Here is a 20,039-nt window from a genome sequence, read left to right as displayed (position 1 = left end):
AGGAGTTCTAATTTTTTAAAAGTGTTAGAAAAATTGGAAACTGGAGAAAGTCTACAAAAATGATACTACAGTAAACTAACAAAGAGGAATTAATTGCAACATACTGAGATGAATAAAATGCAGACCTAAAGAATATTTGGGGGCTGGAGTGCGACCGACCTAGGTTCAATTCCCAGCATCTCATACGGTCCCCCAAGCTCTGCCAGGCGTAAGGCGTAATTCCTGAGTGCACAGCCAGGAGTAACCCCTGAGCAATTGCTGGGTGTGACCCAAAAAGCAAAAAAAAAAAAAAAAAAGTTAACTATGAAAAACCTTTTGGTATTTACTCACTATAAAATCTAATAGCCACACAGTAATATATTAACATCTCTCTTTCATTACACTTAATTCTGAGGAGAAAAATTGAATCTGCTTGTATTCACTGTGCATGGCATGAAGCAGTCACCAAACAACGGAAGGACTAATGTATATATGAACACACATCTCTGCTAATACCTGTTCGAACCAGTAATTCCTATTTCAAAATGTCCAACGATGAGCTTGATAATTACATTCATGTTAACAGATGACACGTGTTTGCTGGCACACACATGAATGTATCTATTTATCTTATAAAACTAAAATAAGTTACATCTTCTTTTAAACAGCTACAAAAAGCAAACATCCCCAATATATCAATGTAACCAAAAGATTAACTATCTCTGATCATATCTATGACAAAAGAACAGTATAAATCACTGAACACCCTTATCCAAAAACAAACATCAGTGCATATATCAATAGACTCAACTTTAATAACCAGAAGTAAATTTATCATAAAGCTAATGAAACTTAATTTTGTCCATTTATCTATAAAAAGCACTTCTAAAACCCTAAATCTAATTTTGTATGCATTTTATTATATTCTTTTCCCTCTTCACCAAATTATATGACCTTAAGGCCAAAGAACCTTTGAGTCTTTTCTTTATTATAACTACCCCTATAAAAAAAAAAAAAGGAGTAGATACAATCCTTCATGGGCACATAAAGCAGAAAGCTAAAATTAAGTTTTAAAATTCCCAAATAAATTACAAATTCTAAAGAAAAATCTATAGAAAGTTATTATAAGAAAAAAGTAAAAAAAAATATATATATGACATATACCAGGAACATAGAAAAAACATTTTAAATGTTACCTATAACCAAGTACCTAAAATAGGGTTTTCTGATCACCACAAGAGATCCAAAGTTTTACTAATATCTTGCATAGTAAGACAAAAAATGTATCTAGTAAACGGTTTTAAAAGTAACTTGAAACGATCCTTGAAAAGAAATAAGACTGAAGGTCACAGAAGGAAAAAAGGTCAAATTTGAACCCAAAGATAAAAAGCTACAACCTACAGCTGCCTCCTTTGATTATTTCCAAATGGCAGAGTCAGCAGCTGTTTTTCTCCTTAACATTTGAAAAGACCAGCTGAAAATAAGATACTATACCTCTCAAAACACAAAAAGGCCTAGATATTTTTTACCTACCAATTACAATAAGTATGTGCTATTCCAAACTAAGTCATGGGAAGTATATTAAAACAAAGGGGAAGGGAGGAAATTCATGACTTTTAAATAATACAATGTACAGTTTTTACTGCAGAACAGATGAATTTATGCAATGTAGGAAAAATTTCTGCTTGAGTTCTACTTTATACTACCACATTAATATTTTCAAGATGACTTAATACATGAGGATGTATTTACATATACTTGATCACAAATTCATTTATTAGAAACAATTTTTACAATCTCAAAGAAATTACTGATGTGTAAAATAATTTTTATCTAGTAATTTGAATTAAAGTGAAATGAAAATGATTAAATGTGATAAGTATATCACAGAAGTCTTTAAGAAAGGATAAACATCAGGTATGCATGCAAGAATTAAACTGAGGAGTTTCAAATAGGTGAAAGTTCTATGTCTATAAAGAGGAAAAGAGTATAGTAAACTAAGGAATGAAAAAATACACATATTTATTTATATATATCCATATACATAGATACATGTATAGAATTGTATGCACGCATTTTTGCAATATAACGGAACTACAGTCAATAGGAAGCATAATTACATGAGAATTGTCTAACTTTTACTTATATTTAGTAAATTAAAATCTCAAAACTTTATTTAACAATAGAAAACAAATCCCAAAGCTCTGTCCTTTAAAAATACTGACAATGGGGGGGAGAGGCAGAGAGATAAAACCGTGGGTAAGGCTCTTGCCTTACACATAGCCAACCCAGGGCTGATACCCAGCATCCCTTTGGTCCCCCAGTCCCATTAGAAGTGATCACTGAGGGCAGAGCTGGGAGTAAGCCCTGAGCACTATTAAGTGTGGCCCAAACTCGACACCCCATGCCCCACAAAAAAGAAATAATGACATTGGAAGTCAGGGATGTAGGTCAGTGCTAGAAAACTTGCTTTGCATGTGTGAAGTGTCCTTAATTCCTGGCACCATAAGACAAATTTAATTAGATAGATAAATAAGTAAGTAGATATACACTGACAATGACCCATAGAGATGGCTCAAAAGGCTGGATTACATGCTTTGTATGTGAGAAGTCCAGGTTCAATCCCCAGGACAAAATGCTCCTCCTTGCGCCACGAGGAATGACCCTTAATGTGCCAGAAATAACCCCTGAGGAGCACTGCGGATGGCCTAAAAACTAAGATAAATTAAATACTGGTGCAGACAGGTGGGCAGGCAGACAGTCAAGCAGGTAAGCAAGGAGGCCATAACCACTAGGACTCAGGGCTTTACTCCTGGCTCTGTACTCAGGGATCATTCCTGACAGGCTTAGGAAACCATCTGAGAGGTTGGGGATTGATCAGGTTTAACCACATGCAACGCAAGCACCCTACCAACCAAACTAGCTTTCCAGCTCCTCACATAAATATAATTTTTTGTGAAGATGCAAGAAAATTCTCATAATTATCCCTCTTGTCAAACATAAGAAACTATAAACACAGTGAAAATCAATATACACATTACCTTGGCTGGGGTATGAATCCATATAGCTGGGTTAAGAAGTATATGATCACACAACTGCTTGAGCAAAGGCATCCCACTCTGCAGATTACTCAGATATTTAGAAAACGCAAGGCAAAGTTCAAGTACTGATCTGCTGACATGGGATTTGGAAGACTGCAAAGAAAGGAAGTTGAAAAAGATCACTACCAATACAAGGTACAAAAATGAAAGACTATCAATAACAAAATACTGTTGGTCCACAAACTGTGTTCAAAATTTAAAATGCCATGAGACTCAATATCATGATCCTCTTATAAAGTATGAAAAAAAGTTAATTTCTATAACTCCGTGAAACTGAGACACACTTGAATTTTCAGTCACTTAAGACCAAGTCCAGAATAGCATGTTAAAAATAAAAAAAGTAGAGCATATCATACTTTGGGCTGGAGTGATAGCACAGCGGTAGGGTGTTTGCCTTGAGTGCAACCAGCCCGGCTGAGCCAGGTTCGATTCCTCCGCCCCTCTCAGAGAGCCCGGCAAGCTCCCGAGAGTATCTTGCCTGCATGGTAAAGCCTGGCAAGCTACCTGTGATGTATTCGATATGCCAAACACAGTAACAACAAGTCATACGGTGGAGACGTTACTGGGCCTGCTCGAGCAAATCGATGAACAACGGGAGGACAGTGCTACAGTGCAGTGCTATCATACTTTACCTTTTCCAGACTATATCCTATTACCAAGAAGCCCTTGCAAGCAAGCATCTGTTCTTGCATAGCGATTGAATTCTTCAACAGCTCCATGATAAAAGCCAGCAAAGTTGAACTAGAATAAGAAAAAAAAAGCAATGATGTGTAAACTCAAAAAAGAACAGCAGCGGCGGCGGTGGCTCCGTCTCTCCCGCCACCCTCATTCGGTAGTCTCACCCTGCTTCCCCCCCACCCAGGGGAGGTCAATGGCAAAAGGCAGGTGAAGGAAGGAAACGACGGCCAGGCTGGTTGGTTTCAGTTGCAGTTTATTCCATTCCCATCTCCATTCTCCTCTGATTCTCCTCATGCTTCTTCCTCCCCCATGCTCCTTCATTCTCCTTCTCAATCCCCCTTCATCCTCCTTCTCTGGAGTCTGGATTCTGATCCTTATCTCCCAGCCCACTCTTACAGTCTAGTTAAATTCCAAAGCATGAGGGGTTGGGGTAACAATTACACAGGTGGGATCACAATCAATAGGGGTAGAATTCTTTCCCTCGGGGACATCCGCTCCTAGGACAGATCCTCATTAATAGATCAATCCACCCTAGAGGGGATTCCCCTGGGTGTGTTTCTCCTCTCCTTGTCTAACAAAAATATAAGCATATATAATATAAACCATTTTGTATGGATACAGTAAGAAATACCTTAAACTTATAGAATTGCCCTCCTAGGGCCATCTCTATCTCAGACTACAGTGCTCAGGCCAGACAGTCTTTCCTACCCCTAGCAGGATCCTAGTCTCGTCGTTACTTTTGGATCATAACAGCATTTGTCTATGATCAAACTCTTGACTTATACTTAAGAATCATGGCACTTTGGCCTGGTCCATTTCAATGCCAGGGTAGCTCACCGCTTGCCCTGGGTCCATTCAGTCCCTCTTCGGGACCCTGCTTTTGGGGTGTTAGGAACTGAGGGCAACTGAGGCTTAAGTCAAGAAAGAAGATGCCCGGGAGTGAATAATATTCAAAGTCAATTAAAACCTAAGTTATAAAGTATAATGTTAACAGTCTTCCTGTATCTATACAAAAAGAGCATTGCTTTAAAGTAAATGGTTCATAAGGCATAAGGAGAGGAGAAAGGCAATATTTTACTCATACATATAAAATCATAGATTTCTGAGGAATCTAACATTACAAGTTAACAGAGTCTGATTAGGGGGAAAGCTGATTAACTGGTTGGGGAGGAGAGCATAGGGAAGAATTTACAGATAAAACACAATGGAATGGAAGTGCCTTAGGAGCACTGTAATAAACCTGAGTTCCTCATGGCAAGGGGGAAAGGGCAAACCAATGTTAAGTCTAAAATATTTGGAGCTATATTCCAACACAATGGTTTGAAAAGACAGTCTTTTCTTTTTACCTTTTTTTTAAGGGATAGGATAGTTTTCAAGGCTCAGTAAACATCCTCTATTTTGTTTTGGAGGCATCTTTGAGTAGAAACCGTGAGCAAAGCCCACCCTCCAGGGGTAAAAATAAACAAACTGGGACAAGAAGTCATCACTGAAATTAAATGTTGGCAGATATGCCCAAGAACTACTGTGGGGATCTGATGCCTTAGAAATGCTGTGAGTAATGAGTAAATGGAGATGGCAACGGTGAACAACAGAAAAATAATGGAATAGTGGTCAAAGGGTCACGGTCCTCCCGTTGTTCATCGATTTGCTCGAACGGGCCCAGTAACATCTCCATCATGAGACTTGTTGTTACTGTGTTTCGCATATCGAGTACGTCACGGGTAGCTTGCCAGGCTCTGCCGTGCGGGAAAGAAACTCTTGGTAGCTTGCAGGGCTCTCCGAGATTAGAACTTGAGTTCTAATGAATCGAACTTGAGTCGACGATGTTGGCTGCGTGCAAGGCAAACGCCCTACCGCTGTGCTATCGCGGAATAGTGGTAATACAAGAAAATCATATAATGGTGTCAGAAGACTTGGAATGAACATAAAACAATAGTTGTGTTAAAGAAACAAATGATTCCATGTGTCCTCCATTGAGTTTTTTATGATAATATAAACATTGAGTTTATGCATTTTCGTAAATATTCTTGTTAAACTCTTGTAGCAGTCAAAACAAAAAGGAAAACTTCCGTATTTCAAGAAAATTGAAGTTCTATTAAAAATGACCTTAATATTACTTTTTTGTTTTGTTGTGGGGCCACACCAGTGATGCTCAGGGGTTATTCCTGGCTCTGCATTCAGGGATTACTTCTAGTGGCATTTGGGGAGACCATATGGGATGCCGAGTATTGAAGCCAGGTCAGTTGTATGCAAGGCATACTACCCTCTGTACTTTTGTTTCTGACCCCACTCATATTATTATTTGAGGACAAACTTTTAATATATGATAACTTTTAATATAAGATTTACTTAGAGTTATTTCATCTACTTTAACACAAATATATTAACATGTGAAGCTAACATACAAATATGATATCCACTGATAGAAAAAAACTACCTGTGTCTAAAACAAAACAAAAAAAAAAGTGCTAACATAAAGATATTAAGGCCTTTAAGAATGGCTATAGGGGGCTGGAGTGATAGTACAGCGCCTTGCACGTGGCCGACCCAGGTTCAATTCCCAGCATCCCATATGGTCCCCGGAGCACTGCCAGGAGTAATTCCTGAGTGCAGAGCCAGGAATAATCCCCTGAGCATTGCCGGGTATGACCCAAAAAGAAAAAAAAAAAAGAATGACTATAATTTATATTACAAATATTTTCATTTTGGAAAGTTTAGAATCTAAACAGGACAAAGATAAGAGAAATCTACAAGCAGATGAGGCTAAATAATCTCAAAATGTGTTAGGGTTCCTGATGGAATTAGTTTGAGTGGAGTGGAAGGGATCATGAAGGGAAAGACAAGAAAATACAGTTTGAGATAAACTGGAGTCCTCAATTACTATTTAAAACTTTTGTTTCATTATCCTAAAGTGCAAATTAAGCAAAATATGTTCAGTCAAAAATACATTTAAGAACAAACAGGAACTTCAGTCCTGTTCAAATCCTTATCACTCTGGGGGCTAGAGCAATAGTACAGCAGGTAAAGTGCTGTGTTGGACACAACCTGGCGAGCTCAATCCCTGGCATCCCATATGGTCCTGAGCCTGCCAGAAGTGATCCCTGAGTGTAGTCAGGGGTGAGCCCTGAGCACCACTCGGTGTGTCCTGACACCCAAAATATAATGGAATACAGTCAACTGTTAGCCTTTCCCTACGACTGAAATTATCATAAAGAGCATGACTGAGATCAAACTTGATCTTCCACACTGTCAGCAATTCCAACAAAGATTTTGAAATGTAGAAGTTAAAGGGCTACCATGCATGCATTACATGCCAGCGTCCTGGCATGAATATCCAGCACTATTGGGGACAGCCCCAACAAACACACTTGGAATAGCCCAAATTATTGCTGGGTAATGATCAAAATCAAAACCAAAGAGGAGAGGAGACACTAGAAAAGAAAAACTGGGCCTGGTTATGAAGGTTTGGGACCAGATATGATAGTTCAATCCTTTTGTAAAAAATGTTATTTTATTGCCTAACATTAACCTGGAAGTAATAAAAACTTCATTAAAATATGGATAAAAACTAATTTGTTGACAAAATCAGAAAATTTGAAAAGAAAGTAGAACTCAGATAACTAAAAATTTAAATTAATGAACATAGCTTTATCAGAAATGCAGGCAGAAAAATGTATATAAACATTCTCTCCAATGTTGTATAACCTATCCTAGGTTTACCTCTAACTTTTTAGATTCAGCATTACAACAGAGGAGGCAAATATGTTAACTTTTTTTCTAAATAGATTAAATCATCTACTTATACATCATGGTCAAAACTTCAGATTTCAGGGTTGGAGAGATGTCTCAAGGGCTGGACCATATGCTTTGTATGATGGAATAAGACCTGGGTTTTTGTTGTACAGTTCTGGGGGTTGTTTGGGTTCTTGGGGGTGGGAGATTTGGCATGAGTGAGGGGGCAGGGGCGGGGGAGTCACATCCAGAAATGCTTAAGGGTTAACTCCTGGCTCTGCACTCAGGAATTACTTCTGGCAGTGCTCGGGAGACCATATAGAATGCCAGGGATTGAGCTGGGCAGGCCACATACAAAGAAAACATCCTACATGTTGTACTATCTCTCCAGCCCCAAGACCTGGGTTTGATCTCTTGCACTACATGGTCCCCCAAGCACCACCTGGAATGACACTCCCCTACATACCAAGCTTGGCACAGGCACCACCGGGTATAACCCAAAGACACAAAACACAGAATTTTTTTTTAATTTTTATTAGTGAGACATCATGAGGTACAGTTGTAGACTTACAAATTTTTGTTCTTGGGTTTCAACTACACAACGATGAAATACCCATCCCTTCACCAGAAAACACAGATTTTTTAAAATTTTCATTTAGTTGTACACAATTTTAATAATGTTTTATTCTGAGACAAGGCCAAATAGAAATAATAAAATATAAAATACCATAATAAATCGTGCCAACATAACTGAAAATACTTTAATTAGCATGTTGGACAAAATGTTTGGGTTGTTGTTATTTTTTTTATTTAGTTTTTGGGCCACACTCAGAAACACTAAGGAGTTACTCGTGGCTCTGCACTCGGGAATTACTCCTAGTGGTCCTCAAGGGGCCATCGAGGATACCAGGGATTGAACTCAGCTTGACCGCATGCAAGGCAAGTGCCCTTATCTGCTATGAATCTCTCCAGCCCTTACATTATTACTGTATCTTTTTGTTGTTTTGAGAGATCTCCCAAGGGGTGGTCTGCAAGTCAGGGGCCGCTCCTAGTCATTCTAGCCAATCAGCTGGTTGTTTAATATAAGGGCCTGAAGATGCACTGTTCCTTGTAGGGTCTTGCAGTGCCAGAGACTACCCAGGCCACCGGGTGATACTCAGAAACCTCCAGGTCTGCACCCGGCAGTGCTCCAGAGATACTGTGATGCCAGGAATAAAAAGAGGGTGGGTCACAGGCAAGAGATTCTATCTGAGGCCCATTATCATTACTCCAAACTTTATTCAGAAACAACTCATTCTGCCTTTTACAACAGTCATATTTACTACTGATAAGGAAGAATTTAGAGACTGGAGACAGTCTAATGGATAATGTGCCCTCCTTGCATGCAGCTGACCAGGGTTCAATCCTCATTACCCATAGAAGGTCCACCAAGCCCTGCCAGGAATAATCCCTGAGAGCAGAGCCAGGAAAAAGCCAGGTATGGCCCAGTCTCTCCCTTCAAAAGAAGAATTTAATACTATTTTTACTCATATAGATGAGTAACATTTACTCATCACGAGTAACGTTTACTCAAAACTATAAATGTTACTCATTTATATCATTTTATAAATTTATATCATTTATGCATCATTATTTACTTCTAAAACAAATGTAAAGGGCAGAAAATATAAAACTTCGCATAAAACTAAAAAAATAAACAAAGACACTCACCATATAGTCAAGTCAACCTCATCAGATAAATATTGCCTGTAATCCAACTGTGCAAAAAGTGGAAAGAGCACTTGTACTCCTCCGATTGAATGCATAGCACTTTGGATAGAATGTGTTAAAACTGCCTTCACATCCTTATGAAACAGAAGACAAGACAAAGATTCCAATTATTTCCTTTCCAAAGCATAATAACAATAATAACACGCAACATGTGCTTAACAGAAACTATCAAATACACCTCAATAGTAATTCAAAATTTACTATAAAAAAAGAGTACCTGTAGCATAAGTGCATGTGGTGAATGAACAAAAATTGAGGGGTTGTCCTTAGGGGATGATTCGAGGCAGAGCTGGGCATCTGTAGCACGTGGATTGTATGTGAACGCAATGGCACTAGACAGCTTGCCATCATACAATAAAAGTTTGTGATGCTCAGCAAGGAACAGGTCACTTTCTGCTTTGAATTTAAATGTACCCTGAGAAATTAATGAAAGAAGGAACAACTTAAGACAGTATGCCAGAATACAAAGTACCACAAAGACTGAAGGTAATGGACTACTGATCATTTTCCTAACAGCATTAAAGCAGTCCTACTGATTGAAATGACTTTTAAAATTGTCTGAATTCATTTTAAAGTTATCTAAATCAACTTAACATTAAAACCTTACATTTAATGGCAATCCATGATCTTAAAAAGGAAGGAGCACACACCACCCTTGATCCTTGAAACTTAAATTCATAACTTGTGCAATGTCCCATGCAGGACAAGTATAAAGTGCTTCCCTCAAAAATTTAAAGTATTTTTTGGACTCCTGAGATTTCTATGTGGTGCCCAAGTTACTGTGACAGTTTGGTAACCAAGGTTAGTGGTCCCAAGCAACACCCATCTATAAATCAAGCTCAAGCGCAAATAACACTGATTAAGAGTAAACAGCAAATTAAGGTACCTTGTATCCAAGGCCCAACTGATAAATGGCAAAAATCTGGGCAGCATTAAGAGCTTCACTAAAAAGGTAAACTGCAGTCATCTGACCACAGAATACTCTATTAGCATCTGCTGTTTCTGATGAACCAAGGAAACATTTGTCAAAGGTCTGTAAAATAAAATAGAAGGTTTTAGAGGAAAAAAGCAAAATATCTTCAAAACCAATAGCAATTGATACAAAGTCTTCTGCCTATTCTAAAGTTATAATCTGGATAAATTTAGGCAATTTATTTAGCATTTCACTTTATCTATTCCCGTCTACTGTGGCTATCAGAAAAGATAACATTAAAACAAAAGAGAGAGAGATGACACAAGTTTTCCAAAGGACAACCAACAAAACTTGCTGACTAAATCCAGGAAATGGATTCAGAGAAATATGTATGGATTCTAAATGTTCATATTTGAGCAACCAAAGAACCAGATATAAGAAAAATTTGAAGTAAAGAGGAAAATTATGAGGGTTTCTGTTTATTTGAGGGTCACACCCATCGGTGCACAGGATCACTCCCAGCAATGCTCAGAGGACCCAGCAATGTCTGCTGGGGATCGAATCTAGATTGGCCACATGCAAGCCTATAGTTCCAGCCTCCTAAAAATCGTAAGTTTGGGGATAACAAATCTGCTCTATATCTATGAGCAAAAAAGAATGGAGTCAAAGTAAATAGACTCAAATAACGATAAGCCTTAGTAAATCTGATGAGAAATAAAAATTGTAAAGACAATTTTAATTTACTTTTATAATTTTTATTTATTTAAAAACTGTGATTTCAAAAGTTATTATAGATGAATTTTAGGCATATAATATTTCAATACCAATACCTCCACCAGTGTTCCCATACTCTGTTCATCCCTCTTCGCCACCCCTCTCCCCACCCCCCACCACCTTGACAGGGCACATTACAAAGTTCGATGGCTGCAGCTTTAGATCTCCTATTGGGTCTGTGCTTTGGGTATATAGCTATACCATTCTCCCACATTACCAAAGAAATCAACGGGAAAGGAAGAAAATGACAAAAGGCAATAATGGAGGACACAGGTTGGGCTTTGGTTATAATGTAAAGAAAATCTTTGTAGACATCAAGATAAAGAAAATCTCTTAAGTACTGGGAGTACTGAGAGTAAATACAATCTCTGAAAAGTAATATATAATAAACCCAGAAAAGCAGGTAGTGTTCTTCTTCCAACATCAAAAACTCCTCCTGGAAACAGTACTTGATAGGGTACTTGACTTGCATGCAGCCAACCTAGGTTTAATCCCCAGCAACAAACATAATCCCTGAGCACCTCCAGGAATGGAGAGCCAAGAATAAGCCCTGAGGACAGACAGGTGTGGCTCCCAACCAAATAAATAAATAGCAGCCATTAATTATACGAAAATACATAAACATGAATCATCTGCCATATTGATAAAAATGACCAGAACCTCATAGTACAGCTCACAGCTTAATTTGATCAATAGAGCAAAGACACATATACACTCAGTATACCCAGTGCTAAATTTAAATCCTTTATTCTATTCAGAATAATTTTATAACAAGGAATGCGTATTATGTGACAATAACACAGTGTTACTCTACTTATAGTAACATGCTAGGCAAACTGTGATTAGAAAAGTACATAATTTTTAAAATTTATGTCTAAGGTAAAATATTTGAAAAGTTTTTGCTTTTAAAGGTTTTTTTTTTTTTGCTACTTACATCACTGGTGTTGACAAACCATGTTATCTCTCCATAGGAAGCCAGCTCACCATTTACATAACATCGGAGCTCACTGTTCTTCCATCGATTATAAATGTGTACTATAGTTACCATATACCACTAAAGAGGGGAAAAAAAAGTTTAAAAAAGTTCCTCAAAATTTCAAATATATTAACAATCACAAGTAAAAAATTAAATGGTATAATAAATTTACATATAAAAATCAGACTACTTTTATTAAATTTTATATTATGCTAGTAAACAATATCTACGGGAGCTCTCAATAGATAAGAACTTAATCAGAACATTATTTTTCCAAATTTTATTATGAAAAATTTCAAATATACCCAAAGAAGATAAAAACTTATTTTCTAACACCTGGACTCCACAATTGTCAACAGTTGGCCATATTTGTTTTATCTAATTATCTACATATATAGTATTCTTTTTTGTTGAAAAGTCAGTTATTTGCTATAAACTTTGAGATATGAAATAAAGCATATTATTACTTCTAAAACAATGAACACTGATAATTTCTCCTTGTATTTTCCTTTCCACTTTATAATAATGTGATAGCCATTCTCTTATTATTCAGATCAAAAGGGTAATCCTTTTCCAGTGACTGACATTCATTATTTTGTTTGTTTGTTTTGTTTTGTTTTTTGTGTCACACCCAGCAATGCACAGGGGTTATTCCTGGCTTTGCACTCAGGAATTACTCCTGGCAGTGCTCAGGGGACTATATGGGATGCTGGGATTCGAACCCGGTTGGCCATGTGCAAGGCAAATGCCCTACCTGCTGTGCTATCACTCCAGCCCCCTGACATTCATTTTTCAAAACAGTTGTTACTTACCACATATTATGTCAATACTATTTAAACATTCTGAAGGCTAGTATACCTTGAAGCCATAAGTATGACTTAAGATCACATACCTTTTGAGGCTTGAAATCAAACTTCACACAGTGTTGAAAGCCTTTTCCTTTTGACTTTATGGATGTTATAATCAAACAGCCCCCAACAAAGTGAGCAGAATAACCAAGACCTTTGCTGGTTCTGAAACTACAAAGAATGAGTTTTCTCTCAAACTGTAAATATTCTTCTCATTTCACAATTAAGACAGTAACACTAACTTCAGAAATACATACAAAAAAAAAGAAATACATACCAATACAAGTATGGTTTATCCTTATCCACATTGATGTTATTTACAGGATCCATTCTAAGCCAAGTATGAAATGTAAAACCATTCTGGTATGGCCATTTGGCTATAGGAGGTAATGCAATAGCCTAAAGGAAGAAACTGAGTTACTGATTCACATGAATTTTATTACTGAAATTATGAAAATGAGACTTTACAATGCTATATATTTTACTACATGTCATTTCATGTAATAATTTATATATTTGCTAATCTCTTTTTGACAGAAGACTTCTAATAATTTATAAATCTTTCAAAACACAGAACAAATTTAGTTTAATAAAACAATATAAGCATTTCAGGTGAACTGATGAACACAATGATCTTGTTTGCACCATTTCTTACAATAAACATAACCACAGATATGCCAACCCAAAAAAGTGATAGCATATTGAAGATTTTTTTTCTGGACATTAAGTTATTAGAGTAAGATGGACAAAAAAGGTTATGGAACATTAATTTTCTGAAGTATAACATTTTATTTGGAAGTTCTGAGGAACTTGCTCAAGATTAACATGCTCAAGAGAGAATGTGGGCTTCTCCAGAGTGGAGAGGGCACACATCCCAGCACTAAATATGAAAGTATGAAAGTCCACATCTCAAGAGGAGAGATAACGGTGACAGGTGTATAGGGCACCACAAGCACCTGGCAGTAACACCCGGGGACAGGCAACACAAGGGTTTGGGCAGCACATGCACTGGAAAATGAATTTTTAATCGCAAATACTTAGCTTATGAGGACTGGTTCAATTTTTTTTCATAACATTTTTAAATGTATCCATAAGTGTTTCTTTCTAAAAATGACTGTTACCCCATGGTTTGAAAGTTTAATACAGAGAATACAGAGATATATTTAGACAACATCATGGTTCATGTTCAAAAAACCTATGTTCTTACTCCCTTGCTGACCATGCTCTCAGTGAGATGCTTTCTAAATATCTTTGAGCCTCTAATTCTTCACCTCTAAAGTAGTTACGTAAAATTAACATTCACAACTGCTGCAAGCATTAAGCCCTCACCAAAATTTTCTACCTAAGAAAGAACAGAGCAAGTGTGTTGATGAGGCTATACTTTCAGAAAACAAGGAACTGCACTGATATCTCATTTAGATTTACTTACTGCAGCACTCTTTCCAGGGAAGTTGAAAAAGGCATCAGGACCATATTTTTGAGGCATATGCTTTAACACAGACAATAACTTCCCAGCATGTGGAGGCTATGAAAATAACCAATAGTTCATTAACCACATTATTCACCACCCACAAAAAAAATACTTATTCTTGTACAGTCATGATTTAATAAAAAATAAAAAATGATGCTAGAAAAAAATACATATAAAATAACTAGAGGGATTTCATTTTAAATATCTTAAAAACATAAATAAAACTACAGCATTTTTATAAAACTACAGGACATAAGATAATGATTAATATGACCCAATATCTCTTCAAACTTTTAACACGGAACTAAACATGACCTTTATAGGTCATAAACTATGTCAACACAATCATCCCTCTTTAAACCCATTTTTAATTTCACAAGTAATGCCCACTATGTTCTACTACTAAAAGCACTATAAAATGGTAATATTTTAACCTGATAATACAGTGGGAAAAATTATTATCACATTTTACTATCATATTTTATAACTATCGTTATCGCAGAAGAATTTTAAGCAAAAAAAAAAAAAAGTCCAAGGTCACACAAGTAGTAAGTGGTTAAGGTTGGGATCAGAATTCAATCCAAGACTAAATTTAAAGATTTTAACCACTACCTTTTTCCATTTATATCTCCTGTAGCTCCCCCTTTGCCTTTAAAGGAAATAACCAAAAATCCCTACTTGACCTAGAAGATACTTTATCAACCACCTAGCTTCATCTTACAACTCACTTTTCCCTTCTCTCTGCACTCCAACTACAGTGCCTTCTCTATTCCCACAAGGCCTAAGTACAAGCTCATCCTTGTGCTGGAAATGTTCTCAGAAGGCCTACCGCCCCCTCCTCTTAACTAAATAAATCTTACCCATCATTCAGAGTTCATCTTAATGGTCACTTCCATTCACTGACCTCTGAGACTGGATCAAATCTCCCTATCATATTTCATTTACAATATATCTCCACTAGATAGCATGTATAAAAGTTTTTATATTGCATTTATTTGATTAATGCTTCTTTGTTCAAAAAGTCTCTTCTAATACATGAAAAAAACAACAGCTAAAACAAAAAAGCTCATTTACATTTACAAGGAAAGCAAAGGACAATACAAAACACATTATCATTTTAATTAGTTTAGAAGCAAATAAGATAAAGTATAGGACATTCCTCTGTTGAAAGTTAAAAGTTCAAAACAGGGTCAAACAACAAATGAAATCATAGGCTAGACTTCATCTTATTTGGGAAATGATCAAAGTTATGATTGTCTATAAGATATTAGAAACCTAAATATCAAGCTAAATGCTAAATGAAAAGTTCTATTCTTAAGTGATCAAAAAAATGAAATATAAAATACATAAAATTAACAAAGAATATAACCAAAAATTTTTTACAATGAAATTAATTTTCTTGACCAGGTTCAATTATAAAGGATTAAAACAATAATCACTGATTTTAAAAATAAGATCTATGGGCCCAGAGGAATAGTATAGAGGGTAAGGCCTTCCATGTGGCTGACCTCAGTTAGATGCCCAGCACCCCATACAGTTCCCTGAGTCTGCCAGAAGTGATATATATATATATATATATATATACATATATGTATTATATGTGTGTGTCCAAAATGAAGTAAACTAAAAAGAATTTTCTAGTCAAAAACTAATATGCAGTACTATAGAGATAGCACAGCTTATTTCACAAATAACCCAAGTTTGATCCCTGACACTATATATGGTTTCCTGAGCACTACCTGGAATGCTCCCAGATCAGAGAACCAGAAGTTAGTATTAAGAAGCACCAGCATGGGGGCTGGAGCTGATAGTACAGGGAGTAAGACATTTGCCTTGCACGTGGCCACCCCAGGTTCAATCCCCAGCATCCCATATGGTCCCCCAAATACCACCAGGAGTAATTCCTGAGTGCAGAGCCAGGAGTAACCCCTGAGCATTGTTGGGTGTGACCCAAAAAGAAAAATAATAATAATAATTTAGTAATACTTCAAGAATCTTTAAAAATGTTCACGTCACTAATACGCTATTTTCATGTGTAAAAATCTGTCCTAAATAATCAGAAAGGTAGAGATTTAGATACAGAAAATTTTCGCTATATGATAGGAAAGCCAAAATACATGTATTACTATCCCAAACAACGCCTTGTTCTTATTTCATTAATATTTCATTACTTTTACCCTGTCACCTAAATTCTCATTGTATTCCAGTCCAATAAATATAATGCTTAATATTTCTATACTTTGAAAATGTTTTTATGTGCCTGTGGTCACATTTTAATTGTCAAATAAATATCAGTCTTTACTTTTTCTTATTTTCCTATTTCTCAAAGCATTGATCCTAGTTGCAATTTAATTTAAACCTATTTTGTAAGTCCAATATTTATTATCTATTTATACTAATAATAAACATCCATGTTGAGAATTTACTACCATCAAAAATAATGCTTCATGTTTGCTAAATATTCTCATGTAAATTACCTTATAGAGCTAATCAATAGATAAGAGCATTATTTACATGACTTAGACCTAAATTACCCTTAAGATTAGCAAACTCTTTTTGGGGGGTTGGGGGGGAGTTGGGGGAGGACACCATACCCCATAGTGCTCAGGGCTTAATCCTGGCTCAGTGTTCAGGGATCTCTCCCTGGCAGGGCTAAGGGATCATTTGGGATGTCAGATATCAAATCTGGGTCAATCCCATTCAAAGCAAACAACTTAACTGCTACAATTTCCCTCTAGCCGCTGGCAAAACTTTTTAAATCCAACCAACAGCATACAGGATTAAAATAACCTTATCTCAAGATATACTTGTTATTATTCAATTTTATGATGCTTAATATTAAGATATACAGAGATATGTCAAAATATTTTTTAATTTTTATTAAGACACATGATTTAAAAAGTTGTTTATAAAAGAATTGTTTCAGGTATATAATGTTTCTTGAAACAATCCCACCACCAGTGTCTCTAATTTTCCAGCTTTCCCCCAGCCTCCCCTTCGGCAGGCACATAACAAATTGTGTTACTTTGAAAAGAAGCAAAATCAGAAGAAACCTACCTAACACTTTTCTTTCAGTCCTTACTCTCTACTCTCTTTTTCTTTCTTTTTTTGAGGAGGGGTGAAGACAGGGAGACCAGAAAAGTAAGCAGGAGACAGAAACCAGGGTTTCATACACGCAAGACATTTCTTCTACCACTAAGTTATAGCCCCAGTCCCTCTCTCTCCTTATTCTTTCCTCTAGTAAATTTAGAATATTCATGGAGAAGCAATTTGGGAAAAAGCCAAATTAGTCCAAATTACTTTGGACAAACTTGCAGGCTATCGAAAGTAGCCTGCCCACAGGCTGGCAAACTCCCCGTGGCGTACCAAATATGCCAAATACCAGTAACAATGATGGGTCTCATTCTCCTAAAGAGCTTGAATATAATCTCAGGGCTAGGATGAAAGAGACATTACTGGGGCCTGCTCGAGGCAATCGACGAATAACAGGATGATGAAATGAAATGAAAGAAACCTACATCTCTTAATTTGCACCTGTATTTGGTCTGGCAAAAAAACTAAGCACTACAGCACTGTCCTCCCATTGTTCATCGATTTGCTCGAGTGGGCACCAGTAACGTCTCCATTGTGAGATTTGTTGTTACTGTTTTTGGCATATCGACTAAGTCACGGGAAGCTTGCCAGGCTCCCGAGAGGATGGAGGAATCGAACCCGGGCCCCGGGGTCAGCCTCATGCAAGGCAAATGCCCTACCCACTATGCTATCACTCTCCAAACACTCATTTTGACATTTTGACTGTGAAATAGTATAAAGCTAATAATGTGCACATGGTGTGTAAACATTTCAGATTACCAAAGATAATGTAAGGTTTTTGGTTTATTTTTACCCATTGTCCTTTATCTCCTTGAAGTTTACTGAAGAATAGCTTTAGTTCTCGAACTGTCAGATTATAGCTAGCCAGCACTCCCAACATATCAACTAAAAGATCTGAAAAAAAAAAACAAAATAAAACAAAAATAATAATTAAGCTACTTATATTTGTTAAAGAATTAAAATATTCTAGTCTTACTTAAAAAAAACACCATAGTTCTATATATGTATTAGTGCTTAAATATTTCTCAGCTCATAATTGCTAAGTTAAAATGCTGTAGTTAAGAGTCAAACTGTTTTTCCATATCTATTCATTCCACAATAGAAAAAGGTGATACCTGCTATCATATTGTCAACTTTTTCAATTTTCCCAAGCACTTTCTCTACAAGGCCAACTTCAGTGCAGACTTGAAGATTCCGTATGCTTTTCTTCAGTATGGCTGTAAACATGCTCCAGATTTCTGCTTGGCAAGTAATATCACATTTTTCCAGTAGATCCACCATACAGATGATACTCTCACCTTCTTGAATAATAAAATTCATTTCCAAATCAAACTGCCCTCCAACAAGCTTTCCAGGGTGAAATAAAAAAAAATTAAAAGTATCAGCAATTGTTCAATCACATGCTACAAAGATTCAGATTAATAATAACTAACTACCAAACATACTCTTCACTATCACCTACAACAATAAGTTTCTTTAAACAAAATGTCTAACATATTGGGCTGGGGCGATACCACAGCAGTAGGGCGTTTGCCTTACAAGCAGCCAACAAGGCCGACCCGAGTTCGATTCCTCCGCCCCTCTCGGAGAGCCTGGCAAGCTACCCAGAGTATCTCGCCCGCACGGCAGAGCCTGGGAAGCTATCCGTGACGTATTCGATATGCCAAACACAGTAACAACAAGTCTCATGATGGAGATGTTACTGGGCCCGCTCGAGCAAATCGATGAACAACGGGAGGACCGTGACTGTTTAACATATTACATATTTCTAAAGAAATCTTCCAATCAAATAGCTTAAAATGAAGTAACATTTAAAATATAAAAATATTTTTAATAAAAATAAATTGTTAAGTAAATAACTACATAATGGCCTGATACTACGATCTTAGTTCTGTAATTGCTTCTAATTCAATATTTAATTCATAAATTATGTAGCAGCCAAAACAATGTAAAGATCTATCACTCCTGACAGAAGGTATAAGCTGATAATGAAAAAGAACAACTGAAAAAGGTTCAGAATGGTCACAAAACTTTAAGTATATATGCCAAATTACTGATTTATTATATCTACCAATAAGGATCCCTTACCTTTCCTATCAACAATTAAGATAACTTAAACATAATTAGTCATACATCCAAGATTTATTTTATTAATAATGCTTTCAGAAAATCCATTCGAAAGAACTGCCATGACCCATCCCTCACTTTGCTATCACACCGCAGCTCCCTCCTACAAAGGGACAAAATCTGAAATTTTAACAATAATATAAAGAATTAAAGTTATTTGCTAAGCTTCCATCTTTAACTGTCAGAAATATAAAAATTATGCCATGCTTAAGTCCAAAGTATGCATCTTTTTGGCAAAATACCCAGGAGTGATACATGCCCTATTCAGTCCATCATCTCATTTCAATATGCTTCCCCACTGGTAAAGTTACTTGGAGCACCTTTTTTAAAGTACTGTGTATCTGATTTTTTTCCAATTTCAGAATTTCTTTTTTTTTTTCAGTAAGCATGGCCAAGCTCAGTGGTAGGGTTCAAGTCTCATATGTTTAAGGTCCTGAGTTCAATCCCCAGTACAACAAACTTAATTATTTACTAAGTCCCTTGTAGCAAATATTTTGAAACTATGCAGATGAAATTTTCTTGCACTTTTCAGAATCAATAGATAGATTTTAATTGCAATTGTTATTACTATGGTGTT

At 36.4% G+C, this 20,039-nt stretch overlaps 1 protein-coding gene across 2 annotated transcripts in view; it reads right to left on the bottom strand.

The window, feature by feature from the left end:
* The window catches only part of LRBA (LPS responsive beige-like anchor protein), a 600,455-nt gene that overhangs the window by 520,877 nt on the left and 59,539 nt on the right, over positions 1-20,039 (bottom strand). For both annotated transcript variants that reach the window (XM_056119139.1, XM_056119141.1), the window contains exons 2-12: positions 18,451-18,682; positions 18,129-18,229; positions 14,201-14,296; positions 13,049-13,170; positions 12,816-12,942; positions 11,882-12,001; positions 10,147-10,293; positions 9,478-9,675; positions 9,201-9,334; positions 3,713-3,821; positions 3,021-3,173 (exon numbers count right to left, since the gene is read on the bottom strand). In XM_056119139.1, coding sequence (XP_055975114.1) covers positions 3,021-3,173; positions 3,713-3,821; positions 9,201-9,334; positions 9,478-9,675; positions 10,147-10,293; positions 11,882-12,001; positions 12,816-12,942; positions 13,049-13,170; positions 14,201-14,296; positions 18,129-18,229; positions 18,451-18,682 — 1,539 coding nt within the window. The remainder of the gene's footprint in view (positions 1-3,020; positions 3,174-3,712; positions 3,822-9,200; positions 9,335-9,477; positions 9,676-10,146; positions 10,294-11,881; positions 12,002-12,815; positions 12,943-13,048; positions 13,171-14,200; positions 14,297-18,128; positions 18,230-18,450; positions 18,683-20,039) is intronic.

The sequence above is a fragment of the Sorex fumeus genome, unplaced genomic scaffold (assembly GCF_029834395.1).
Source record: "Sorex fumeus unplaced genomic scaffold, SorFum_2.1 ptg000039l, whole genome shotgun sequence".
NCBI classification, from domain to species: domain Eukaryota; kingdom Metazoa; phylum Chordata; class Mammalia; order Eulipotyphla; family Soricidae; genus Sorex; species Sorex fumeus.
Note: the sequence above shows the minus strand (reverse complement) of the source record. Positions and strands in the feature narration are given on the sequence as shown.